Source organism: Pipra filicauda, unplaced genomic scaffold (genome assembly GCF_003945595.2).
Source record: "Pipra filicauda isolate LSUMZ 115617 unplaced genomic scaffold, ASM394559v2 scaffold36_size6622888_pilon, whole genome shotgun sequence".
NCBI lineage: Eukaryota > Metazoa > Chordata > Aves > Passeriformes > Pipridae > Pipra > Pipra filicauda.
In genome coordinates, this window is record NW_024104498.1 from 3,390,635 (window position 1) to 3,417,769 (window position 27,135).

The 27,135-nt window shown below is 43.2% G+C and overlaps 1 protein-coding gene across 2 annotated transcripts; it reads left to right on the forward strand.

The window, feature by feature from the left end:
* Nucleotides 1–72: 72 nt before the first annotated feature.
* Nucleotides 73–26,928, forward strand: KDM4A (lysine demethylase 4A). 2 transcript variants are annotated; one of them, XM_027747181.2, is made up of 22 exons: nt 73–253; nt 445–597; nt 791–966; nt 2,187–2,301; nt 3,139–3,332; nt 4,786–4,835; nt 5,373–5,476; nt 6,510–6,647; nt 7,557–7,807; nt 8,597–8,775; nt 9,718–10,073; nt 11,592–11,712; nt 12,285–12,463; nt 14,647–14,851; nt 15,142–15,218; nt 15,960–16,015; nt 16,814–16,922; nt 17,864–18,052; nt 18,735–18,905; nt 19,385–19,504; nt 20,130–20,222; nt 21,356–26,928. In XM_027747181.2, the coding sequence occupies exons 2-22, from the start codon at nt 460–462 to the stop codon at nt 21,494–21,496; spliced, it is 3,162 nt and encodes a 1,053-aa protein (XP_027602982.1). In that variant the 5' UTR covers nt 73–253; nt 445–459; the 3' UTR covers nt 21,497–26,928. The 2 variants fall into 2 exon arrangements, with proteins under 2 accessions (XP_027602982.1, XP_027602981.1); XM_027747180.2 differs by having other exon boundaries at nt 73–187.
* The last annotated feature ends 207 nt before the right edge of the window (nt 26,929–27,135 follow it).

Consider the following 27,135-nt stretch of genomic DNA (forward strand, 5'->3'; position numbering starts at 1 on the left):
GCGATTGGCTGCGACGGCGGAGGAGAAGAGGGCGGGGCGGCAGGGCGGGGCCCGGGCGGAGCGGAACGGCCGCGGTGGCGTCGGCGGCCCGCAGGACTCATTGGGCGCGTGGTGCGGAGGGATACGGCGGCTGGGCGTCGGTGCGGAGAGGCGGCGAGGCGGCGGAGGAGCGGGACGCGCTGCCGACGTGAGCACGGCGGGCGGGGACTCGGTGCGGCCGCACCGGGCCGGGCCGGGAGGCGCGGGGGGAGCTGTGAGTCGGTGGCGTTCTCGCCGTGAGAGGGAGAGGGAGCCGGGGGGTCCTGACGGGCACGCGCGCTCCGCCAATGAGGAGGCAGGGCTGGTGCGGACCCCGCGGCCATTGGCCGGCGGGCGGAGGGGGCGGGGCGCGCGGCGTGTCCCGCCTCCCCCCCCCCCCCGACACCCCCCGCCTCCTTCGCGCAGGGCTGGCCCGGCATCATGGCCTCGGAGCTGGAGAGCCTCAACCCCGGGCAGCGCATCATGACCTTCCGCCCCACCATGGAGCAGTTCCGCGACTTCAGCCGCTACATCGCCTACGTGGAGTCGCAGGGCGCCCACCGCGCCGGGCTGGCCAAGGTGCGACCCTCCCTCTCCCCCCGGGCGGAGGCCGCGCCGCCGGCCCCGGGCCGCGCACCGGCCGCCTCCGCCCTTTGTTTACGCCGCGGCGCCGGTGGGGCGGGCGCGCCCCGGCCGGGGCTCGGCCCGAGTTCCCCGAGTTTGACGCTGTCCCCGGCCGCGGCCGCCGCTCCCGGGCCGTGTGTCCCCGCAGATCGTGCCGCCCAAGGAGTGGAAGCCGCGGCAGTGCTACGATGACATCGACGAACTCGTCATCCCCGCGCCCATCCAGCAGGTGGTGACAGGGCAGTCCGGGCTCTTCACGCAGTACAACATCCAGAAGAAAGCCATGACGGTCCGCGAGTTCCGCAGGATCGCCAACAGCGACAAGTACGTCCGGTCCCGGGCACATAGAGTCATGGAGTGCTTTGGGTTGGGAGGGACATTAGAGATCATCTGTTTCCCCACCTGTCACGGGCAGGGCCACCTTCCGCAAGACCGGGTTCCTCAGGGCCCCAGCCAGCCAGGCCTTGAACACTTCCAGGGGTGGGGCATCCACAAGTTCCCACAGGGGCCGGGTCCTCGGTACAGCCTGGTGCCGGTCAGTGGTGTGAACGTCATGCCCTGAGCTGAGGAGCTGCGCTCGTACAACGGGCCGTGTGGATGGGGACCTTTGTCACTTGTGCAGCAAGAGGATACGTAATGCCAGCAGAACTTCTTACTTGTGCTGTGCACTCCTGTGTGTCTGTCCCCAGTAGCTAGACCATCGAAATATTTTCTGAGTAGTGGAGAGAAGTGTTCTTGGCATGAAAAAGGATATGGAGAAAAGATCACTTTAAAAGGAGTTTTAGAAACAGCCTTTGCAATAACTACTTAGAAATAACATTGGAGTTGCCATCTGCAGTCAGTCCACCAAAGCTTGTTTTATCTTTCAAGAGCAGTACACATCAGATATTTTAAAATTTCTGTTTACTAGAATAATTTAATAGAAATTATTGTTTAATGTTATATATGTAGTTGTCTGGAATCTATGTGTATAGACACACGTGAAATAGGTTTTAAGAGCGTAAATTTGATCCCCTGGTCCAATATATAGTTTACAGGGAATGGGCATCAAGAGCAGGTGTTTCGCTGGTAAACTGAGCATGCTTGACCAGTTTACTAGCAGGTAAGTCTGTGGACCTTTGTTACTTTCACTGAAAGTGAAAGGCAGAAAACTTTGGTTTTGTTGGGTTTTTTTCCCTTTCAAGTTGTTCTTTGTATCACTTTTGTGTTTGAATTGTTGCTACTTAGTAGCTGTAGCATTGATACTTAGTAGCTGCAGCTAAAAAGTGAAATTGTTCTGGCCCCAGAAAAGTGCACAAAGCAAAAAGTGAAAGTAAACTGAGAAATGGGGAAGGTAATTTTCTTCCTGGTATTTTGTTCCCAAGTCTCGCAGGAACAGAGCTGTGGCAGCTCTCGTTGCTGCTTAGGCAGTTAAGGGGTCTAGCTGCTAACACACATTAGGTATTTTTATTGTAGCTTTCCGTTGTTTCCATGGTGGAAAATGTTGGTTTAGACTCGTCAAATACCAAACTGCAAAGTCTTTATTACCTTTGTTGTTCTTTCAGGTACTGCACACCCCGGTACACGGACTTTGAAGACCTTGAACGAAAATACTGGAAAAACCTTACATTCAATGCCCCCATCTACGGGGCCGACGTTAACGGCACGCTTTACGACAAGGTGAGCAAATTGCTTGGGTTTTCAGGTAACAGTTATCCTGGGATATTGCATTCCATGGATACTAATGTAGCATTTGACTCTTACCTTTTGGAAAGAGTTAATGATAGTTTTCACGTAGTTCCAGCTTCTGGAGTAGGCAAGAACACAATAAACCACGTGTTTATAACATACACTCCATTTAATCCAGGTAGTTAAAGAAAGCTGACAGAGGTAGTGTTCTAAGGGACCTTTGCTCACGCTTCAGTGTAACATAGTTTAGTTCAGGAAGGCAGAAACCACTGTTGCCCAAGTGTTGCTTTGTCCCAAAGGGCATATGAGAGTTGGAAGTGTTGATCAGTGGATACACGCTGCTTTAGTATTCACTGGTGCCTGTATTTGTGTGGGACAGCTCTGTAGCCATTATGTGGTAGGATGATAAACGTCAAAAAAGAGTTTGCATTCTGCTTGCTTGTCTCCTAAATTACCATGATTCACTATTTTAAAAGATGTTTGGAATGAAAAGTGGTTTTGTTCAAGAGGGTTCAGACATCAGCTCAAGTTCAATCAACATCAGCTATTGTTCTCTGCTCTGTTAAGTTTGTAGCTTCGTGATTATTTCTCCTTCCTAATCATTGTGTTTGCTGGTAACCTTTTCCCCTCCATAAAGGCTAGTAAGCAATCAGTATGTAAGCTACCCCATGCAGAACTTTTGGTTAAGGGGAACTAGCTCGTGGCTTGAGCTGTGTGATTCTGTGATGTGCTGTTTCACAAGTGCCTGTTAGCTTTTGCAACTGTCATCTCAGTTGTGTGGGTCTGTTCTCTGTAATCCTTGTTTGACACAAGGCTCATGTTTTACAGCATGTAGATGCGTGGAATATTGGCAGATTGAACACAATCCTGGATATTGTGGAGAATGAAAGTGGCATAACCATTGAAGGAGTGAATACTCCTTACCTATATTTTGGCATGTGGAAAACTTCCTTTGCTTGGCACACTGAGGACATGGACCTCTACAGTATTAACTACTTGCATTTTGGGGAACCCAAGTCATGGTAAGATTTTCTAGGGAAGCTTCTAAATGTAGAAAAGCAATACCAGAAAATATTGGAGTCAAAATCATGAAGTTGCGAGAGTTGACTGAAGTAATTACCATTTCTCCAGTCTTGCACTGCAGAGGTATGTGATAACAAGAACACTAGAAACCTGTAGGGAACTGCAAAGCAGTTCATGTCCTGGGTAGAATTTGTTTGGTTACCTTCTGTAGCAACTGTTTGCTGTCCTGATGTAGAGAGTTCTTCAGAATTCCAGTACAGCGTGGATGTTCTCTGCTACAGTAGGACCAAAGCTTGGAAAACTTGCTTATTATTTCCTGAGGCTCTAAAATGACCATGCAGAGGTATGGTCACATGGGCACTGGAGGAACAGGCAATTTTTAGTGAACTTTGAAATGTAGCTGTTTATCAGATCGAAAAAGCAGGCCTGTGGATCTCGCTGAGTGGTTCATCCAGCTTTCATGATTCTTAGGGGAGGCTCCTGAAATTTTCTGTAGCATGGGTTGCATTTCAAGAGTGAATCATGCCGTTCTGTTCACAAATTAATTTCTCAAGCAACTTCAGCAATTGTTTCCATGGCACTTTTGTTGGAAACTAATATTTTTGGCTGCCTTTTAATACAACTTTGAAGTAAAAAATAATAGCTAGCACCATGTGACCAGTGAACAACCCCATGCAGTGGGAGTAGCAGGGGAACATGAAACAGAATAGTTCAGTTTGTTGAACTATTTGTTCATTGCTTCTTTTACAGTAGTACTTGAAAGAAGTGAGCTTTGCTGGTGTCTTAGTTTGATTGATTTATTAAGGAGCTCCGTGAAGAATATAACACTGTATTCCAGAGCAAAAGGAAACTAAGTGGTTGGCTTTATTTACTGTAGTCAAACCAACTAGGAGTTTTGTGGTATAAAAACCGTGTACACACCATAAAAAGGTGTGTACAAAGAGAGGCATAGCCCTGAAGAGCACTCTGCCAGTTGTGCATGTGTTAAGGATGAGGCATCTGACTTAGTCTCATCTTGGTCTGAGCAGCTGAAAGAGATGATTCCATTTTCTCTCTTGCTCTGTGTTGCTCCTTGCAGTGAGTGTACCGGCGATTGCACAGCTGTGAACTGAGACAGTTCAGGAAGTGCTCTTCCCCTTCTCATTGCAGTTCATGTTTTGCTGCACTGATCTGTTAATTATGTACATCAGACGTTTTACTTCCTTAACTGCTTGAGCAAAAGTGGAAGAGATGGCCAGCTTTTTGGTCTTGATTTTTCTTGGGATAGAAAGGTAAAAGGCCTGGATGAAGATTTTCAGCTTTATATCATCAAACTTTGAAAAAGACAGTGTAGAGATAGGGGATTTATTTTTGTAAGTAATTCAGGCCTTGATGCCTGATTATGATTTCCAGTCAGACTCTGAGATTTTGTCATGTCACTTGAACTTAACAGACTTGTTCTTATCACTGCAGGTACTCGATCCCTCCAGAGCATGGGAAGCGACTGGAGAGACTTGCAAAAGGTAATCAGGCAATTTATGTCTTGCCTTTTTTTGAAAGGTGGGATGGACAGCTGCAACAAATTTCAGCTCTTTAAGAGCACAGCATGCCTATAATATCCACCAGAGCACAGGCTGGCATGACTGAACTGATAATCTGCCTTTTGGAATATATATTACATTACTTCTGAGTATTTGTTTATAGGATACACACAAGAGAAATGTCACCTTAGAAATAATGAATTTACAGTCTGTCTAACCTTTAATAAGAAAATCTTTAACTATTGATTATTAAAACTGGAAGTTTATGGCCAAGGGAAGATCCTTCTATGTAAGGTCTTTCTTATGCTCTTTCAAACTGGCAGCTGTTAAAAGATAAATCTGGAGGAGTTGCCAGTTTTCTTCAGAATGCAAGCTAGCACACTTCAAATAAGGTGGTCCACACTTGTAGGTCTAGGGAGAAACCCTATTTAGACAGTAACTTTTCCTAAAATCTGCTGAAAAATAAATTTGCTTTCACAGCACAATGGTAACATCTCTCCTTGCCTGCCTTTTAAACAGGATTTTTTCCAGGAAGTGCCCAAAGCTGTGAAGCATTTCTCCGTCACAAGATGACCCTCATCTCTCCATCAATTCTGAAGAAATACGGCATTCCATTTGATAAGGTGTAGAAAAGTAATCATGGTTATACCAGCTTGGTCAAGAGGTTCCTGCAGTCCTGTCTCATTTCTAGCAGCAGCCAGTAGCAGATGCTTAGAGAGGAAAATTTAAACAGGAAGGGTATAAGGCAATTTTTTCCCACTGTACTTCCATTTATCTGGCAGTTGGGGCCTGAAAGAGTTTGAAACGAAAAAATCTATCAAGGACTACTGAAAAAAAAAGCTTGGTTTTCCATATTTTTTTTCTACCTTAGAACTGTACACTACATCCTGTGTTAGATTAACTTCACTGCTTAGCTATGCGTTCAGTGAAGTGAGATTGTCCTTTTTTTTCTTTCAGACTTGTCCCCTGCCAATTTTGTTGCAGTCCACTTCCTCAACAGAAAATAAGGCTTGTTCCCTGCTAATTTTTTAATTTCATTAATAACTTTATAGATTTCCTTACTTTCTGTGGTGATGGTCTGCCATTCCCCTTCTCCACACAGAAATATCGAAGATCTAATCTTTGAGTTCGTAAAATACTGTCACATCTTCATCGGTAACTGAAGGGTTTTGTTGTCATAAACCTTTAGACAGTGGGGTAATGTTGAAGAGCAGCAGTGGAAGACTGACTGAGAGTTGTACTCGAATATGAACAGCAAAAGAAAACAGCAGTAAATTTCAAATTCTGTGTGGATAAAATTTACTTGATCTTAGATACTGTTCAGCCAAGCCAGCAACTGATACAGATAAGTACCTTCAGTAGCTGGTCACAGAGTATTTTTTTATATGTATAACCATTTCTGTGCTATTTTGACCAGTTGTGTTGTGTTTTAGTAAAAAAACCCATATTGAGTGTGGCTTTTCCATAAACAGATATTTAACATAAGTAGGAAAATAGTGAAGGTAAGTATCAAGTCTGTCCATTGCAGCAGGTAACTCCAGCCACCATCTGTGAGAAGGGTTTTTGGGTATGCTGCAGAGGGGTATGGGACCTGCTTTTAATCATACTCACCAAGTAGATTGTGAATAACACTGTGGTGTCTCAATTGTCTTCTAGGTGACACAGGAGGCTGGGGAGTTCATGATCACCTTTCCTTATAGCTATCATGCTGGCTTTAATCACGGCTTTAACTGTGCTGAATCCACCAACTTTGCTACTCTTCGGTGGATCGAGTACGGGAAGCAGTCGGTGCTGGTGAGTGGTCTGTTGCCATCCTATTGCAAACGATTCTGCATGTGAAAGAAAGGATGCTCTGCTGCTCATTAAGCCCCCACTGTTTGTTCTAAGGGAGTGATTTCAGGGCTTTGTCCATTTAAGGTGTGATGTTTGCTCTCTCAGGTGGTAACAACATCCAACCAACCTCCTGCTTCGTGCCCTTATTTCAAGCGTGGATAGAATGAAACGTGTTTTGCAACTTTGTGCAGATCAACTGAGGCTTCAGAGAAAAGCAGGGGACTTGTCTTTCCAGAGATGAGTTTGTTTGATGGTCAGGGCTCATCACTACTTTTGTCTAATATTTTAACCATTACTTATTGACTGTTTAGCCTGGAAATATGATTTTGGTAACTTAAGTGACTTACCAAAATAAATATCTTGGCTGAACCTTTAGCCTGGATATCCCTGTAGAGGTGCCTTACAAACAAGTTATATTTTCAGAAGCTACATTGAAGTGAATGCTTTGAAGTACTACTTGTAACTATCCTGGATGAGGGGAACCTCTACTGCTCTGGATAGGCCCAAAATTTGTGTTGCTCTAATTTCTTCATTATAGTCTCTGGTTTCGCTGCCTATTTTTGTATAAGCTCATTTTAAAACAGTCAGCTTCTACCAGCAACTCTGTAAATAGACTGGTGAGCTTGCTTTCTTAGTTACTGTGATAACATTTGGTTTTCTGCTTTCTCTTTTTTGCTGGCTTTTCTGCCCAGTTTTTAGTAACTTAATATTTTTGATTTCCTGGGAAAATCTTGAGTGAGGGTTCTGAGGTTCAATTACATCTAAATGGAGGATTTTTTTTCTTAAGCTCCTGAAAGCAAAGTGATACAGGAATTCAGAGTAGGATTGTTGAGTTATGTGGCCTTACTTTAATATTTTCTGTGACTTCAGTGCTCATGTCGGAAGGACATGGTGAAGATTTCCATGGATGTGTTTGTGAGGAAGTACCAGCCAGATCGTTACAAGCTTTGGAAAGCTGGGAAGGACGTGACTGTCATCGACCATGCTCTTCCAACCCCAGAGGCGGCAGAGTTCCTTAAAGGGGATCTCATGCAAAAAGTCAAGAGTGGGAAACAGTGTGCTGAGGAAATGGAAACAGAAGAGACATGTAAAGAGGAGGTGGATGGGGACGAGATGAAAAGGTAGTGCTTTATATAGCCCTCTGTTTTTCTGTTGGATTTTTAGAATTTAGACCCTGCTGCAATTGGAGCTGCAATTAAGTGTTTGCCATTCTGATAGAAGAACAGTCAGAGTTAGCAATAATATTTTTCCTGGGAGCAGGGTTTACTCTTAATATTTTTTACTGTTTGAGTCCACATTGATGGTAGTCTGTGGTAGGCAGGAAACACACCAGCTTGGAAGGTAGTTCTTCATCTTGGGACAGACCTCTAAAGCCTGGATTGGCAGTGTGCACCATGCACTGAGAGGCCAGAAATAAAAGGGGGAGTGTATTGAGATCATGGGACAGTACTTGCTAGCAAATTTTGGTACAATCAGTGCTGCAAGCTGTGACATCAGTGTGCAGTTCCTTGTTGCTGAAGGTCAGCAGGCTAATCATCTTACATTTTGCAGTTTAAATCTTTTTCAGTCAGTGTCAGCTACTATTTCTAAAGCTATCGTTGGTGGTGGGTCTTTTTGATTATGGTTTTGGTTTGTTTGGGGTTTTGTTTAGAGGGTTTTTTTGTTCAAGGTAAAGAATGCCTGGCTAGAGCAATACATTGTTAACATGCTGAGGAATCATCTCTAAAGATTACTGACTTTTCTTCTGTAAAGGCAAAGAAAACACTTCAAAATAATTTGGAAACTATTTGGCTTGCTGGATGCTGTCTTTTAAAAGACTGTTCCAAACCAGACTGTATTTTATGCATTCACACAGAAATTCATCACACTTAGGTGTTTGCTAACCTGCCCCATGAATTTGTCTCCTGCAGCATCCCCAAGCATCGCATAGGAACAAAAAGGCACAGGGTGTGCCTGGAAGTGCCTCAGGAGGTGAGTGAGAGTGAGGCCTTCCCCAAGGAGGAGCAGTATGAAGCGGACATTGCAGAGCCTCGTGAGAGGCCTGTGAGTGAACTTGTGCAGCAAGGTGAACAAAGGCTCAAACTTCCAGGTAACTGTGTGCCAAGCTTTTTCCCTGGTATAAGGGGATGTGGTATTATTCTACAAGCTGCTAGAGCTGCATCTGGGGCACTCTTTCATATGATACTGTTCAGTAGGATTCCTTCGTGTCCAGAAAAGCAGACACTAGTTTGTCAGACCCATGGCAAGCACTTCAGAAATTTGCTGTCATAAGACTTAAAATGATACCGTTTTCTAGCTTTTGTTTTTTGCTCTTTTTTATTTTGCCTGCCTGCAGACAGAAATGTATCGGATGCCTCAGTAGTCTAAGCTCCTCTGCATCCCTCTTGAGCAATGTGACCTCTTTATGTGAATTGCCTAGTAAAACATGCACACACTTCCTGGTAATGTGGGTCTGGTATGCTGTATAGGTGTGTTACTTGTAATAAGTAGGCTGGAGGAAAATTCATGTGGCTTGTAATAGGTCATTTATCCTTGCTATTATGGGAGGAGCAGAGGGCCTCTGGCACAACATAAGAACAGGGAAAGCATATATGATGCTTCCCTCTCGTATTTTGTTTTCCAGCCCTTTGCAGCTTGCATTTAATAATCTTCTTCTGGTTTGTGGGTTTTTATTTTTCTTCTGTTAGGTCTCCCACGCACATTTGTAACCTCTTACCCACAGCATCGTGTGGCCAGGAGTTGGGCTGTTTAGCTACATACATGCCTGTCTAAAGGATCATCTCTGTTTGTTTTGAACTCTCTGTCTGCTGGTTTTGTTTGACATACCCTAGTTCTGGTGCTGGAAGAGGCAATGAGCAGACACTTATATTCTCTCCCTCACTAAGTCACCCATGACATCTACTCTTTACGTGATTTACTGTCACTTTTGCATGTAGTAGTTTGCTTTCCTGTTTGGCTTTGTGCAGACAGTTGCACAAATGTTCTCTCTCTGCCTAGACTTCAGAAAAAGTCAGCATATCATTTCTTCCAGATCGTGGAGACTCAGCTAAATTTGAAGAATTGAAAACGGTGAAGCTTGAGGAGGAAGAAGAACAAGAAGCAGCTGTACTGGATCTCTCCATTTCACATGCTTCCAATTCCACTTCAGTGTTGCCAGCATCAAAGCAGAGTGCAACATCCAGCGTTCAGTCCAGCTCGCCTGCGTATTCTTGTTCTTCAGACTCTGAATCGACTGAGCTGTTGGCAAAACGAACTCTTCCTGGGCCAGCTGGGGTGTTCACAGTCCACAGCTATGCTAAGGGGGATGCCAGCGGATCTGACAATGAACAGACTTCAGGGAAGAAAGCCAGTGCCACCACCAGCATGAATGAGCAAGAACTGACAGAGGTATGAATGGCAAGAGAACTGAGAGCTGAAGGGCTTAATTCCATGGTCAGGGATTTGCTGTGACAAAACTTCCTGTCTGTGCAGGTTACAATTTCGTCCCACTGGTGTTTGCATAGCAAGTTGCTTAGTTGTTAATGTGTTTTTAATACCTATGGGCTTTGCTAAACAGACTTTCATTCCAATTTTTGTTTTACGCTCTTACCTCTTCCAGAAGGCAAGGAGATCCCTGGTTTTGAGAACTTCTCTAAACTATTTCAGTGCTGTAAGGCAAAAAAAGTAGCTTGGTGGTTTTGACTAGGTAGTGTTACAGGCTGATTGAGGTCCTTTTTTAGTAATAGACACCTATTTATACCTAAAATTAATGTCTAGTTTGATCCAGCTTTTATTGCCTGTGTCCCTTTTAAAAGAGGAGAAATGATGCAACAAAAGTTATTGTTTGGGAGAATGTAAATCTCAGTGTTTAAGAACTACCAATGAATGTTTTATTAATCAGCCTAAGAGAAGAGTTAAAATCTTATCTGGTAATGTCTTTTCAGTATTTTGTTTCCCTCTTTAAATCTGTGCATAGAGAATGGGAGGCGAATAATGATTGTGGCCTAAAAATTCAGGAATTACAGAAATGGAACAGCAAATAGGCAAATCTGTTGGTAGTTAAGCTGAAACTAAGGAAGAGTTCTCATGGCTATTTAAACTAAAGAAATTCTGTTGCAGATACTGATGTCTCCATTACAGGGAGATGCTCTATACAGGGAAAAGTTGAAATTCTGAATGGGTGTGGATTGTTTTCCCCAGTGTGGTGTATTTCAAAACAACTTTTCCATTAGGTGGTAACTGGGAATGCTAATTTCCATTTCAGTGTTTCTTAGAAGTCTTGTATCCAACTTTAGGTAGTAGGTTGGTATCTACTGAGAGACTTCCTGGGCCGTTAAAATCATTGCCTTTATTGCCATGCTTGTCAGGTTAGTAGTAATTTTGTCAGTGTGTCACTTGTTTTTACATAAGGCTAAGGGAAGAGGAAATAACTGTTGTTGTAGTCTCCTTCTTCCAGTCTGTCTGGTAAGACATCAATGCAAGTAATAAACAGAAAGGATGAAAGTGTCCTTCATTTAAAACAAGCCTGTTAGTTCGAGATGTCAATGAACTCTGTATTTATTTTTTTTTTTTTTACTTATAAATTTGGAATTTTTAAGTGACACACAAACTGAGGGCTTCTCCAGAATGCCTGAGACTTCTTACCACAGCTCTTCTAAGTTGAACCATTCAACATTTCCTTCTTTGTTTCTGTCTTTTACATGATTCTTTATGTAAACAGACTTGCATGAAAAGCTATGCTAGGGCCTCTGAAAAGTGTCCATTCTACTGGCTCAACAGAGCTAGTACAGCTTTGTCTGGTTTTTCACAGCAGAAGTGCTTTGAGCATTTCAGAAGATTTAGCCAGTTAGAGCTGAAGTTAGGTCGTTAGAAATAAAATCATGGAAGCACGTGCTAACTGACTGCTGAATTCTTCTCCTTGTCCAGGCAGCAAAGGAGTACATCAGCTCAGCAAAGGACAGTAAGAAGTCCAAGGGTCGTCGCCAGCCCTTGAGCAAACTCCCACGCCATCACCCACTCTTGGTTAAAGACTGCATTAGTGATGATGGTGAGTAAAGCCTTGTGCTCTTAGGGAGACTGTAGAGAGGGTCTCGGCTTCTGTGGGCAGTGTGGTGATAAACAGGAGTCAGCAAGTGACACCTTTGCATCCTAGAGAAGGTGCTTGTCTCATTGCATCATTAAACTTTCTCTTGAATGGTGTCATCTTTCTTTCCTGTTCTGTTCTTTGGAAAGTTGCAACCCTGAAAGGAAAATTAAACCAGTACCAGAGGCTGTTGCATAATTGCACCTGCCTTAGAGTATCCCAGTCATTGATGTAAATATTCATGATTTTTAAAAAAATTCCAGTGCCAGGTTCTTTGGCTGACAGCTTTAGTCTTGATATAATTTGGAACTGGTGCTGTTCTCAGTAAGCCTATCTTGTGTCTGCACGGTTGCTTGATTAGTAGAAGCCTCTTAAAAAGGAGACTGAGTTACTGGCTTCCATCACCCTTCTGTCAGTTTGATTTCTGGCAGTCTTTCATCCATCTCCATTCATAGCTTCTTGCCTTATTTAGTTTCATTTACAAGAGCATCTGTAAAAAGACACATAATCACTGAGTGAATGACCTCTTATCACAGAGGCACCAGAGCAACTAACTCCTGAAGAAGAGGCTGAGGAGACAGAAGCTTGGGCCAAGCCACTTAGCCAGCTCTGGCAGAACCGGCCACCAAACTTTGAGGCTGAAAAGGAGTACAATCGGACCATGGCTCAGCAGTCTCCATACTGTGCTGTTTGTATGCTCTTCCAGGCATATCAGGTATGAAAACAGGACTGTTAATGCATGGAGATGGTGGAATAGGATGCTGCCGTGGTACATAGTTTTACATATGTTGTTTTGCATGTTGTCACTTAACAAAACCTATATCAGTGTTGCAGTCTTCCCAAGGAATTTTTCCAGGAGAGCACACCTGTGATGGACTAGCTATTGGTTCTCAGGGGCTCGCTCATCTGTTCAGCAGAAGCTTTTGTGTTCTGTGGCTTTTGCTCAAACCACAGAATGGAGCTTGATTGTTGCTGACTATAGAATCCCATTTCTGTTTTCCAGACTGACTCTTTCACTTCTAAAGTGTTTTTAAAAAAGCGCTTTAGGTCCACTCATACCACATGGTCTTTGGGGAGCAGGCACAGAAGAAGGCCTTTTACTTAGAAGGATTTAGGGTTAGTTTTCTATCAATACCATCTACAAACACATCTTGTCTTGGAGTGTATCCATAATGACAGTAGCTATGGCATGTGAAAATGCGCTTAACGAAGTGCATAGCGTGGGATGGGATGCAGAACTCCTTTATCATATTGACTTGTTGCTTAGGCTGGAGTCCTACACTGAATTTTTTCATATGCCTAAGCTAACTAATTTTAAGATAGCTTGAATAGTTGTCTGATTGAGTGTTCGACAGCTGCGTTTTGCAACTTCGAGATAGCTTGACCCTTCCCATACACTGAGCATATTCAGTGATTCATTTGAGATCACTCTATGATTATGGTGGCACCAGAAACATGTTCACCACAGTTTTGGAAATGAAGATCTCACATTTTTGTTGAATATATTCATATAGTTTCTTGTTTTCACGCAAACCATCGACCGTAGTTTCTGTTTGATCTTGCTCTTTCTGTCTGAGAGTAGGTTCTTGTTAGGGCTGGTAATTCTGCATAGGAGCTGTGTGGTACACAAGGATTTCACTAGTGCTGACAGTGTATAAAGTTAAGGATTTGAGGACAGTTGAAGTTCTGTTAGCTTCTTTTTTTTTTTAGTTGCTGTTGAGCAGAAAACTCTTAACTGCAGGTTTTCAAATGTCTGTCTACAACAGGAGTGAAGCAGAAAGTCTTCCAAGATTTGAGCTGTGGTTAGGCTCTTTGTTCCAACTTCAGAAAGTGTATAGCAAGTCTGGAAACTCACTTTAGTTACCCGTTCAAATAAAAAATTGGCACAAAATGCCAGACAAATATGCACTTTTCCTTTGGGAAGAAGAAAAGTATCTAGCTGCTTGGAAAAAAAAAGGTCATGTTTTCTTCAACTTTGTTATAGATTTCCCCCAGTCATTTGATCTTTTGCTTGACATGCAATGTCCAGTGTAAATCAGTAAGTTTTACAGAATCTGACTAAACAAGACTTGTTGAAAACATGTCCGTTTCCTTCCAGCTGTGAGTGTTACATGGACTTATTTTCCCTAGCTTTGGGAAGCATTCTACTATTGCAATTTCTGCTAACAATAATTTTAAAAGATTAGGCAAGCTACTTCAGTGGTGGCCTGTGGTTTGGAACATTTCTGCAAAGAAAAAGATTAATTTCTGTTTAGCTGTTCAGAAGAGTAACTTGAATGGAAACATACCTCTATAAACTTTGTATGTCTTTGGTGTTTGGTTTGACATTGGCTTAGATGAATAAATTACAAAAGATTAGCCTGAAGGTCTCCTGAGCTTTATCCTGGAAACTGCGTTTTTAGTCTGCTTATTTCCCAGAACAAATTAGTTTTAAAGCCCATTAGACTTGTTCAGAACTGCTCTGAGAAAAAATAACGGAGATTGCAGTAGTATCTATTTGTGTGTTGGTAATCCTCCCATATTAAGGTAAGATAAATGTACAGTGGGGGACAGCAGGCTTATGATCCTCTGTATTTCAGGGTGTTTTCTGTAGAGCATGAGGTGGGCTTGGTGATTCCATCTCTTCTGTCACAAGAGATGCAGTTTGATGTGTATCTTGTTGCTCATTAGAGGGATGCAATTCAGACTTTCCATGTAGTATTTGGGTAGAACATAGTTGCATTCTGAAGCCACAGCAGCTGAGGATTTTATAAACTATATTTTCACCTAACCTACCAACTCTGTAATCTTTCAGCACCTTCAACTTTTCTTTGATTTATGTATCAAATAATGAATGAGTAAAGATGAAGTGAGACCATTTTATTTCTAAAACTTCAATTCCCCATCCATCCCTTATAGGCAGAATGTGAAGGCAGCAGTCAAAACTCTGGAGTAACTCCAGCTGCTGCGGATGGGAAGATCCGAACTAAACCCCTGATTCCTGAAATGTGCTTTACTGCAACTGGCTGCAGCACTGACCTCAATCTTTCAACTCCCTACCTAGAGGAAGATGGAACCAGCATACTCATCACCTGCAAGAACTGCCATGTCTGTGTCCATGCAAGTGAGTGCATCTGGATGTCACCCTAAACTCTGGTGTTCTCTGTCTTGAGTCTGTACATCATAGCAGGCCTCTACCAGCTGGTTTAACATACAGATACATGAAGTTGAGCCCTTATCAGAGTAGGATATACTTGAGTGCTGGCCTATGGAACGGGCAGTTGGCTGCATGGGTAGCTTCAAATACACAGTGTCATCCTGGGGTCATTGATTTTAATTCCTGCTTGACTTCTGGGCCCAAGGGGAATGGGTTTGAGTTTAGATAAGCTCTTCAGTGAGGTGTGTCTGTTCTAGGTTGTTATGGTGTATCCCCTGACAAGGCCACTGAAGACTGGATGTGCTCCCGGTGTACAGAAAATGCCTTAGAAGAGGTAAAGTTTTTCACAGATGGAGTCTGGTACATATTGGCTGCAAAGTTAATTTCCATATTGTTGTGGGTGTTGGGGTTTATTTTAATTTTAATTTAATTTTAATTTTTAATTATCCTATGAGAAAACCTAGAGAATGGTCAGGAGCCAGTCTATTCTATTTTGGTGCTTTTAAACCGCAATGGTATCCTTTTAACCAGCACAAAGCTGCTGATTCACTTGAATCAGAGGGAAGATGTTCTGCATGAAGGTGGGAATAGCTCCATTGTCTGTCTTAATTTGTGGTAGCTACTATTTCTAAACCAGAAAGTAACTTGTGTTAATAATTAGGGAAGTGTGCATGCATGAAGAAAGCAAGAAGAATGGGATTCCCTCAAAGAGCTGTATAGACTCTAGATCAGCAGAAAAGGTCAGCCTTTCAAATTGTATTTCCTCATGTTCGTTCCAGATCCTTTTACACTTCCTCAAAGGATAGAGGGTATTGCAGTTGTAAAAGGAACCCATAACAAATACATGGAACCTTCAGTGGCAGGTCTGCTTGCCTTCAACAGACTTGGAGTCTATGTTGCCCTGAGGGCAGCAGCTTTTGAGAGCTGAAGGGCTGATCTTTACAAGGTAGTTAGCTCTGTTCTGACAGCAAAACAATTTTCTTCCTCTGGATGTGCGTTTTGAGGTGGAAATTATGCAGCAAGTGCAGTGCTCTGGATTTGACTCTTCCAGCTAATGCTTTTTTCCTTGCTCCAGGATTGCTGTTTGTGTTCATTACGAGGAGGAGCACTACAGAGAGCCAATGATGACAAGTGAGTGTTCCAGATTTTTGTGATCTTAAGGGAGAAGGTCAATTCCTAAGTATCTGAGGGTAAGCTGGTAAATTCAGTGTCTGCATTTGGTTTAACAGAGTGACCAACACCCTTCACAATTTGTGTTACTGGGAAGGATATGGTAAAGTGTGTTCACTGTGTTCTCATGCAGCAGTTGTCATATCTGTAGGTAATGCCTCATTCTCATTCAGTTGATAGCAGCTGGTGATTGCTTTGCATTTATAGTGCAGAGCTGTAATGTGCAGAGGTGTAACCTACCACATAAAAACGAGGTTCCCGATGAGATAACATCTCTCAGTACCTTCTCTTCAGACGATTTTGATTTCTCTAACTTGTGGTGACAATGGAGACAAAGGACAACCATAGCTTTAAGTGGAATAGCATATTGAAATTCAAGGTATTTCTACAGCAAAATGTGCATGCAGCTGCCTGTCCTGTGTCCTTTGGGTGTGCTGCTGTCTTCTAGCACCATAAAATAATGGGAACTTGGCCTGGCAGTCTTTTATCATGCAGGTTTGCTGCCAGTAAAAGTCACACTAAATTGCTCTCCTGTTAAGACCGTCAGTAGTAGATTGGAAGTATGAAGAAGTCTTGGTTTTGCCCCACGTGTGACCTGTTACTAGCAGTAGGAAGGAAGATTACACTGCTAGTTCTCAGAGGCTATTTATCGTGGTTTATATGGCAAACTTCAACAGAACTGTACTTACTTAAGCTCCAGAGCATGTTCTGTTGGCCCAATACATAATAATTTCTTTTTGCTCTCTTCTGTCCTGACAGGTGGGTTCATGTGATGTGTGCTGTGGCTGTACTGGAGGCAAAATTTGTGAACATTGCAGAACGGAGTCCTGTAGATGTTGGCAAAATCCCCCTGCAACGTTTCAGACTGGTAAGGATCATCTGTGTTTCATTGGTGGTGGCTCCAGTCTGTTCAGAATCTGAGGAACTTTGCCTATCCCTTCAAATTCAAGTTATCTCCTCTCCAGGCTGAACTATATAATCTGCTCTGTTCTGTGTATGGGAAATGGCAGTTGTCCTTATTCCCATTTTTTTAACCTTTCCCTGTTCTATTATGTTATTCACATGAAGAGTCAGCAAAAGGGGCACAGTTTTCAGTATGTGGCAAATGACATTCATATAGTGGTGTAACGGTGATAATTTATTGTTTGCTGTTTTTCTACTCCCTGGTATTTAACTTGCTTTATTGGCTGCTCTGGAGCACTCAGATGCTTCAGTATATGAGAGCCATTCATATAATGGGTGAATGTCTTCAGGAAAAAAGCAGCTGTACTTAACTCTTTTAACAGCTCGGTGTTCAGGGGCAAATTGCTCTGCTTTGCATATGCTAATGTATTCTTTTCCTCTGGCAGCCCAGCAGGCCGACCCAAGTGTAATTGAGTCACTGGTAGTAGTGATAGAACTTTAACTGTTACTTCTGTGGTCTTTGTCCATTATTCTAAATCGTGTTGCTTGTATTTATGTGACTTAATAGTCAAGTGCTGAAAGGCCCTATTGAGTTGGAGCATTGCAAGCTGATTCAATCTAAGTTCTCCTTTGCTAGCATCCTTGGGTCACATGCTTTGTGCATGTTGAGCTGGTAGATATTTAATTTACATTTTTCATCTGTTGGGTTAATTTACTTTTATGAAGTATTGTCTCTTAGACAATAGAACTGGTAGCTACCCAATTCTGTTTAGTCAGAAAGCAGCAGTGCTCTCACAAAGACTAAATGGCACAGCTATTATATTAGCCATTTTAGCTAGGCCAGATAGCCCTTTGTGTGGAGTAAAAGCTAGTGCCAACCAATAACCTCTAGTTTCCTGTCCACAGAAATGCATCTTCTGCAAGAAAAGGAGAAAGAGAATTGCAGGTTGCTGTGTACAGTGCTCACATGGTCGGTGTCCCACATCCTTTCACGTCAGCTGTGCCCAAGCAGCAGGAGTCATGATGCAGCCTGATGACTGGCCATTTGTTGTCTTCATTACCTGCTTCAGGCATAAGACTCCATCTCAGGCAGAGGTGAGTTAGGTGTGTGATTCCCAGGATTTGAACTGCAGTATCTTGGAGGGACTGAAAAGTTTTTAGATTGTGTGGTTCTTTTGAAACTTCATTAAAGGCTTGGCTCTCTCACAATGTTCAGTGTAACTAATGGTGTTGGTCTTGGATTCTGATCTCAGCCTTGCTGCTGCTCTGAGTGATCTTAGTCAGGTCCTTTATTGTACTTTGGTTTGCAGCCCAGAAGGACTGAAAGCATCACATCCCTCCTGTGGCTGTTGTAATGAGGAATAATAGTGGGGTGTATGCTGTGATACTTAATATGCAGGATTTAGTGCTGGTACTCCAGCAGACTGCATGAGTGCTCATAGAATTTCACATTTAAGTGATTGATTAGTTTATAAATTTCCCATATAGCCTTTTTAACCAAAACCACAACAGTCTATTAGGGAACGTTTACTATAAAGGCCTTGCATTGCTCTGAGGAATGGGAGCCTAATTTACTCAGTAAATTAAGGAAAGCAGCATCTAACAGATTAGGCTTCAGGCGTTTGAAATTCAGAGGCAGAATTTCTCAAAAAAGGCTGCTGATGGTGTTTTAAGTAAAGTAACTCACCTTGCTGTGTTGTGTGCCAGCACTGGAGCTATGGTCCTCAACATGTTCTTCAGTGAGTCAATGTGTAAAAAGTGATTTTTCTCTTCTCAGCGAGCTAAGGCTGCACTCCAGGATCTGTCACCTGGACAGATAGTCATCAGCAAGCACAAGAATGGTCGATTCTATCAGTGTGAAGTGGTCAGCCTTGCAAAGGAGACTTTCTACGAGGTCAACTTTGATGATGGCTCCTTCAGTGATAACCTGTACCCAGAGGACATTGTGGTATGTTACACAGTGAGGTTCTGGTATAGGGCCCATCATGAGTCAATTCTTGCTGCTGCAGAGAAGACACATCAGGGGATTTGCTAATTTTCCAGCCCTGGGTCCTCCTCTGGTGGCTGAGATGTGCTGCAGGATGGCCTTAGGGGTGTTATCTGAGACTGACTTAACTGAGGGCACATAGGGACAGGTGTAACAGGGAGTGCAGCTAATCTCTGGCTGCTTAGCAGTGGTAGGTTTGAAGGAAAACTTGCTGATACTTGCTTACCATTTCTACATCAAATACTTTGAAGTTGGTACCACTGTTGGGATTTAAATGCAGATGACATAGATGGATGTTTTTCAGCCTAGTTTGCCATCCTTAAAATGGAGTAATAGTTGGGGTGGTGTGCAATGTGACTCCCTGCTGGTTTGCTGAATCTTCACATGAGGAAGCTGCTTATCCTTCTCCTCCTCTCTCCCATCTTCCCTCTTTATTCTAGAGTCGAGACTGTCTTCAGTTAGGTCCCCCTGCTGAAGGGGAAGTCGTGCAAGTGAGATGGACAGATGGACAAGTTTATGGAGCCAAGTTTGTTGCATCACATGCCATCCAGATGTACCAGGTACAAACTTGTTGTCTGAAAATTCCTCACTCAGAACAAGCCAATCATGTTAACAGGGCTGCTTTTAAAGCTGACAGAGCTATAGGGGAGTCATGCTTAAACACTCCAGGAGAAGTTACTGGCTATTGTCAGCAATGCCAGATGCTGGTAATAGTTGCTGGAGTTAAGAGCAAAGTGGTTGCTTGCAGCTGTGCTTATATCCAGCTACCTACTTCTGAAAATTGCCCCTCTGCAATTCTTCATCAGACGCTGTTCCTGTAGCTTAAACTACTTAAAATAAGTTTGATTTTGCTTCTCTCTATTTAGTGAGATGCACCATGCCTTGCACACTTCCAAAGGGATGAATTTTCAGGCTGTATTAAAGTGACCAGCCAAACTGTCTTGTCAGGTGCTAAAAGAATATCCCCAAACTTGCTGGGCTACTTTTACTGTCATAAGATTTGTGAGGTTTTGGTTAAAGTCTGTTGCAGTGTGCATAGCTGCATACATATCTTTTATAATTTCAAGTGGTAGAAGATTATTTCATGAGAGCTCTCTGTGGGGAGGAGAAGGCAAGTTCTGGGGAGCTGTGGGAGGGTTCTAACTTCTGAGACTTATGGCAGAACAAATTCTGGTTCTCTACTAGGTGGAATTTGAAGATGGTTCACAGCTGATGGTGAAAAGGGATGATGTATATACTCTGGAAGAGGAGCTTCCTAAGAGAGTGAAATCAAGGCTGGTAGGTACAAGGGATGCAAACTTCTACTAAAGAAGTTCATTTAATTTAATTTGTCTTTGATCAGCAAGCTGAGCACATGGGAGCAGCAGATTACAATCTGGTGCTCTCCCCTCAATTGTTGCAAAGCTCAGTAGTTGATGAGGCTACAAAAGCAAAGTTCTATCTCCTTCTACAGGGGTGTGAGTTCATAGCATAGAGTCACTGATTGGGACAGCACGTTAAAACCCTTTCATACCTGCTCTCATAAATTCCATTGTCTACTCCCATTGCAAAGAATGGCCAAGTTCCTTCACTTACCCTTTGTTCTGAAAAGCTCTTAGTAGGGTGGCATCAAGACAGCTGGCTGCTTTTTGAAATTGTAAAATAAATTCAGATGGGAAGGGACCTCTGCAGGTCTCCAGACACCTGTTCCAAACAGGGGTAACTTGTCAGAAAGGGTTGTTCAGGGCTCTCTCCAATTAAGTTTTGATCATCAACAAGGATGGAGATCCCAAAGCCCTTTTAGGTCCCTGTTTTATTGTTTTACACTTTCCACTACAAAAATTGTAGTTACTAGTTAAGTTAATTAAGTTATTTATTAGTTAAGTTTTTGATTATTAACAAGGACAGAGATCCCACAGCCCTTTTAGGTCCCTGTTTTGTTGATTTGCACTTCCCACTACAAAAACTGCAGTTGGAGACAGCACACTGGGGTGTCTTGCTTTACAGCACAGACATTCACACCTGATGCAGATCTGTTGGCAGGCACACAGGATGTTAGAGGTTTAAGAAAGAATGTATCACAGCTGAATCCTGTGACCAGGTGTTTAAACATGCTTGCTTCACAAAGCAGAAATTATACTAGACTGCTTGGAACAGGTGACTCTGTTTATTACTTTGAGAAAGTGACTGTGAACTTAAATCAGGTGCTCAGTTAAATTTGATACCTGTGATTCTTTAGATCTCTGATTACTGATCCCCAGACTTGTAAGTCCAGTTTCTTAAATATTTTTCTTCTTATGTTTGGTCAGTTTTTGAAGAAGGCTGAATGTTCCCGAGTGTCTTGGCTTGGTTCTTTCTCACCTGCAGTAGGAGGAAGTGGAGGCAGGGATTTGATCTGTGCTCTAGTGACTAATTTTGTCTTTTTCTCTCAGTCAATAGCTTCAGATATGCGCTTCACAGAGATCTTCGAAGAGAAGGAGGTCAGTCAAGAGAGGAAGAGGCAAAGAGTGATCAATTCACGCTACCGTGAAGATTATATTGAACCTGCCTTGTACCGGGCCATCATGGAGTAAGCGCTGCCTGTGGCAGAGGAAGAAGATGCCCACCTCCCCCAAGGATTTAAATGTTCCAGTACAACAGGCCATATTTGGATGCTTCGAATCCAGGGGTTTTATTGGGGTTTTGTTCTTTTATATTTTAAGGAAGCTAAAAAGCTGTTGCTCTGCAGTAGCTGTAAGGCAGCTGTTGGATAGTGAAAGAGATCCCATTTGCTGAAGCTGATGCCTGCAGACTCCTGGTCTGAAGTTGGGTCCTCACCAAATAAGCCAGCTTGGGGGTGTTGCTTTCATCTCGTTGAGCAGTCTTGCTGTTTCATTAGAGACAATTTCGACAGGTGGCAAACTCTTTTGGGAGTTGCAGCCAGGAATCATGGCAGCTGCAGAATAGTGTGGTCTATTGTTTTAACTGAATAATGTTCCTGAATTTAGGAGTCTCCCTGGTGACCACACCTGGGCTTGAGCAGGCAGTATTACTGGTGCTGGAAATGGAACCTCTTTTATACTTATATCCATCTTTTTGTCGCAAGCAGCTTCAGTCTCTTGTTTCTCAGCGCCTCCTTTCTGAGGTTGAGCTGTAGGCTGTTCAAATCCAACCAGATAGGAGGTGCTCGTGTGAACAGGTGAAATGTGAAATTGAATCCAGTAGGACAAATTATTTAACCTTCCATTTAATATTTTTGTTCTGGTAGTGCTTTTGACTTACTTAATCATAAGTTAAACTGTATTAGTATGTGCCTCAGAACCAATCAAATCTGTCTGGAGCCCTGCGCAGTGCAGCCTTCTAACAAGAATAGATGTTCAGCTCCCAATAGGCGTTCAGCTCCCAAAGAGTTTCTTTTGAGTTTCTCTAAGGCAATATGACTTAAGGGACAGAGTCCTAACTCTCCCTTCTTGAAATCCAGGCATCACAGTGTTGGGGATGACAGGGCAGCAGCATCTGAAGCAGTGCAGTCCCTCTTCTGTGGCAGCACTGTCTGTCGTGTGCCCACAGGCTTTTGCTTACAGCAGCTGATACTGGGTCTGAGACAGATAAAGCATGCACTGAGCTGTGTGTTACTGAAAGGCTGTGCAATGCTCTTCTGAAGCAAGTGCTGCCGTGTTGCTGTCTGGCAAAGGTTACTGTAGCATTTTTGTAGAGTGTTAGTAGGACACATCTCAGTTGTGTTGGAGAGAACTTGCTACCCCAGCAACAGGAAGCTGAGTTGAGCTGGGTAATAGGTGTGTACTCGGAAGATGTGCCAACTTGCTCCTAGTAATTTAAGCATTAACACAGTAGGAGCAGTGTAAATACCTGTTCCTTTCCCATTCTGTAGGAAAGGGATTTTAGACTGTGGAGCAGATTGGCCACCTTGTTTTTGCATGGAATGATGGGGTGAATTTTCCTACTGGAGAAAATCGTGATTGTGTGTTCTCCAGAAACTGTTCAAGAGGAGAATTTTCTAATGAAACAGACCTAATGCATCCCTGCTTCTATAGGGACGTGGCAATGTGTCTGCAAAGTCTGAATTTGTAACTTTTTTCCTTTTGGTACATAGGATTGCTATAAACCAAACTCTTCTGAAACCCCGGTGCATCGACTTGTGATTAGCAATAAAATGTAGTATTGACTAGTGATACAACTCTTGATCAGAAAAGAAATAAACTACCACTTTTATACAGAAAATCTTACTCAGCCCTACATTTTTATAGGGTCAGGAGGCTGATATAAGTAGCAAAGATTTGCACAATCACTGTTTTGCATAGAGGTAATCTGTCCTATTTTTGTGGTGGAATACCTCATTCATCAGTATTGGAAGGCTTAAACATTCTGAAAGGACATAGTGGCTTTCTTTTGTGATTTTTGGTTGCTTTTTGGGTTTTTTTTCCTTTTTCCCATGTCCAAAACTCCTGGTCTCAGGGTATAAAATGGTATTCTGATGAATGGGATAGTTGGCTTGAGAAAACCAGGATCTGTTAAGACCAGAGTCTGGTAGCTGCAGTTACTCTGGTCCAGGCATAGGAATGAAATTGCACTTTGACATCTGAGCTTTCACATAAGCCTCTGAAGTGATGTGCTGTGAGCAAACATAGAGAAGAGCTGGCAGGGCCTTAACAAACTTGCCTCTGTTCTGTCAGAGTTAATTTGGTATTAACTTCTCATAGGCTGGACACTGCCTGTGAGTTACTGAAAAACATACTCTTTGTGTCAGTGTGCCGTTCTGTCTCAAGAGAAAAGGTCCCTGCCTTCAGGCTTTCTCCCCAGACTGCCATATAACTTAAATGCATCTTTTAGGTGCCACATGCTACCTGTGCTGTAAACACCTGGCTCTACAGCTTCATCCTAAAATGATGACCCAGATACAAAACAGCTGGATTTGTTTGGAGTGCTGTTGTTCTTGGGGTTGTTCTCAGAGCTGTCCTGTGTAGGGCCAGGAGTTGGGTTTTATTGATCCTCGTGGGTCCTTTCCAAATCAGGATATTCTATTCTTCATTCACCTGCAGCAGGTTTTGCTACCCACCTCTAACTGTATTGAGTGACTTTCAAGAGCTCCTATGTGTATTATTTGTTCTGGAAGAGGAGCTTTGTTACCTGTTTTCTGCAGGCTCCAGATTTGCTCTTGTCAGTTGACTGCACTGTGTTGGAAACCGCTGCCATCCTGCACTCTGAGACAAAAGGCCTTCCCAATTTTCCTGTCAGTTCTTGTGCTGCATCATTCAAATGTGAGCATATTGTACCTACTGCAGTCAGTAAACTGCATTTTGGCTTCTCTCCATGAACTTAAAATTGGTGACCCTGATGTTTGAAGGGTCTGTATTATTTGACTTTGCAAAAGCAATTGGGTTTATGGCTTGAAGTAAAACAGGTAGCAATAAAAGCTCTGTACAGAGCAGCTGTCTCAAAGGTACATAGGCTTTTCATTACCTAGACTTTTATTGTGTCTGATAATTTTCTCCAGTGTGTTTTTTTTTTTCTTTTGGAAGTGTTTTTATCCCTGTTACAGCATCATTCCAGTGAGGGTGAGATGCTGCCAGATTATCAGCTAGGCAGGTGTTTCTTGACTGTGTTCAGTACAAAGTCATGCTCAGTGTGCCCCACAGGAGCTCTGGTGACCCTTTGTTAGGTCCATTGCATGTGGTACTGCAGGCAGTAGACCATTACTTCACTTTTCATGAAGCTTCCATCTGTGACTGGTTCAGGTTGGACTCACAGGAAGCATTTTTTTGTATAAACATATAGTGGCTTGCCCTTAATTCAGGATGAGCTTCGCAAGCCAGTGATAACTTTTCATAAGATTTAAAAAGGTGACTATATTCTTTGTAAAGCACCTGATTGCAGTAATGTTTCTGCCTGTGGCTGGACTTCTAGGAGACCACTTTTCCATCAGCAGACCCCTCAGATGACTAGGGGCAGTATGTCAGTAGTAGGACCCATTCTCCTTGCTCCTTCTCTCTCTTCCCGGTGTTTTGAGCTGGGTTGAATTGATTCTGCACTGTTTGAGGAGCACAGTCACATATCCCAAGGCTTCCATCTCTGTTCTTCCATCCTTTAACTGGGCTCCTGTTGTCTGACATGTCTGCAGTTGTGCTTGTTTTTTTAATGCAAACATGGGATGAAATCAAGACTCTGGTAGCCTGTATGTTGTTTTCAGTTTCCTCAAATAATAAATCTAATTTCAAAACAGACAATCTGTAAACTAATTTAAGAACTAAAGCATTGTAACTTGGAAATTCTCATCATGCTTCTAATTTTTCTATTAGCATTGTTCATTTCTAATACTCATCTCCTTCATGCTTATCCTTATGAGTTCTTGGGTGTCTTTCAGAGGCCTAAGTGGAGTTCTGTTGTTTAAGGACTCAGTCCAGCCTGGCTGTTCATGTCTGTTCAATAGAACAGGGATGGAACCACAGAGTCATCTCTCCTCACAGAACTGAGACATCTGCAGCAAGAGCTGAGTTGCCTTAGGTTCCCTCTGTAGCTGAGAGTGCCAGAGGAGGCGTCATCAGGAAATCTTACCTAGGTGCAGTCTCAAACAGCTCTGTTCTTTACTGTGGTGTTGACTCTTGAATTTCACAGTGCTGGTTAAGACTTGCTGAACTCGCAGTTGGGGAAAGGAGATTCTTCTACCTTAGCTCAGGGATTTTTGTTACTGATGCACCAAGTGACCTTGAGGAATTTGCTTATTCATTGCAGGTTGATTCAGCCCATATCTTTGAAGCCTAAAGTGCCAGGTATTGCTGGAGCCAGCTTTTGTAGTTTAGGGAAAATGGTATTGTATCCTTTTTGCTGACAAATTTGTAGATCCTGCACAGAACCTTTCAGTGTGTGCACTTAAGTTAGTGTAAAGTGTGTAGTATTTTCAGTTGAATATGAACAACATAGGGTATTGCTAAAAGGCAAAATAAGCCTTTTTCCTCTTTTCACATACTCATTCTTCATTTTTATGCACTGCTGTCAGAGCTGTTGAGCAGCTTTAGATTTCTCCCTCAGATGAATGAAGAATGCAACACTTCAGGTGGGGTTTGTTGCTTGGTTCCAGTGATGAGCATAGCTGAGGGTGTGTATCTGCAGTTTCCTTTGACCTCACCAGAATGGTCTCCAGAGGAATGGTAAACATTCACCTGATTGCTATCTTTTGAGGAACCTGTGGCAGATCCATGCAGAAACATTGCCACACCCTCCTTGCTGCAGCATGACTAATGTGACAACACCAAAATCAAAGCCATTTTGACAGCACCTAGCAAACGAGGGAAATGTGTGGGAAGGTACTGGAAAAGGATTTAAATGGTGTAGTATGCGTGTTAATTTCTAAACAAAACTGTGTGAGGTAAGAGAGCCTGAGAAGAGTTGTCCTTGTCCTGAAATTCTGCATTTAAGGAAAGTTCTCATTGTTATGAATGGCTCTAGTGGGCTGTGAACACCTTCAAAAAACAATGCAGGAGAGAAATGACACAGTCCTGCTGTCTGGGCTCTTCTGCCTCCTGTGTGTTACTGCCTGGTGTACCCAGTGTGGGCCCCTCGTGCTGGCCAACACCCCAGGAACTGGGATGCTCTCATCGTTGTCCGCGTGCTGGCTGAAGGAAGAGCTGCCTCCTCACAGGCTGCAGGCAAGGTGTGTGGCTGGTGTGCTGGGATGTTTTCACATCCAGGCTGAAGTCCTCCATGTAGAGTTAGGAGAAACCCGTCTTTACAGCCCAAGAATTTGTACCAGCCAGTCTCATGTCCAAGCAGCTCCTGTGACTGCCCTGACATACGAGTCTGCTGTAGACCAAAGCAAACTACTTCAAGAAGTACAGTGGCTCAAGCCCACAGTCTTGCTGAATTTAGGGAGATGCAGTGGAGTGTTGTACCCATGGACCTCCAGAGACATTTCACACATGGGGATCGGATGGTTGTGGATGTGAGCTGATGGCCTTGGACTCTCATTTCATCAAGTGCTGCTGCTTCTCCTGAATACAGTATCTCTGCACTTTTGAGGTTAATTTTCTCGCCTATCCTCACAGCAGGGGTTAACTCAAACTTCATTCCTGATAGCCACAAGGAATTAAAAAGAAGTGACAGTACCCTGGATGCAGCACATGGGTGTCTTTAGTATGGGTGGTGGGTGCTGACTGGCTGCTGGTGCAGAGAAGCTATTAACTTGCATCCAGTTCCATGGTGTGATACAGGAGAGCAA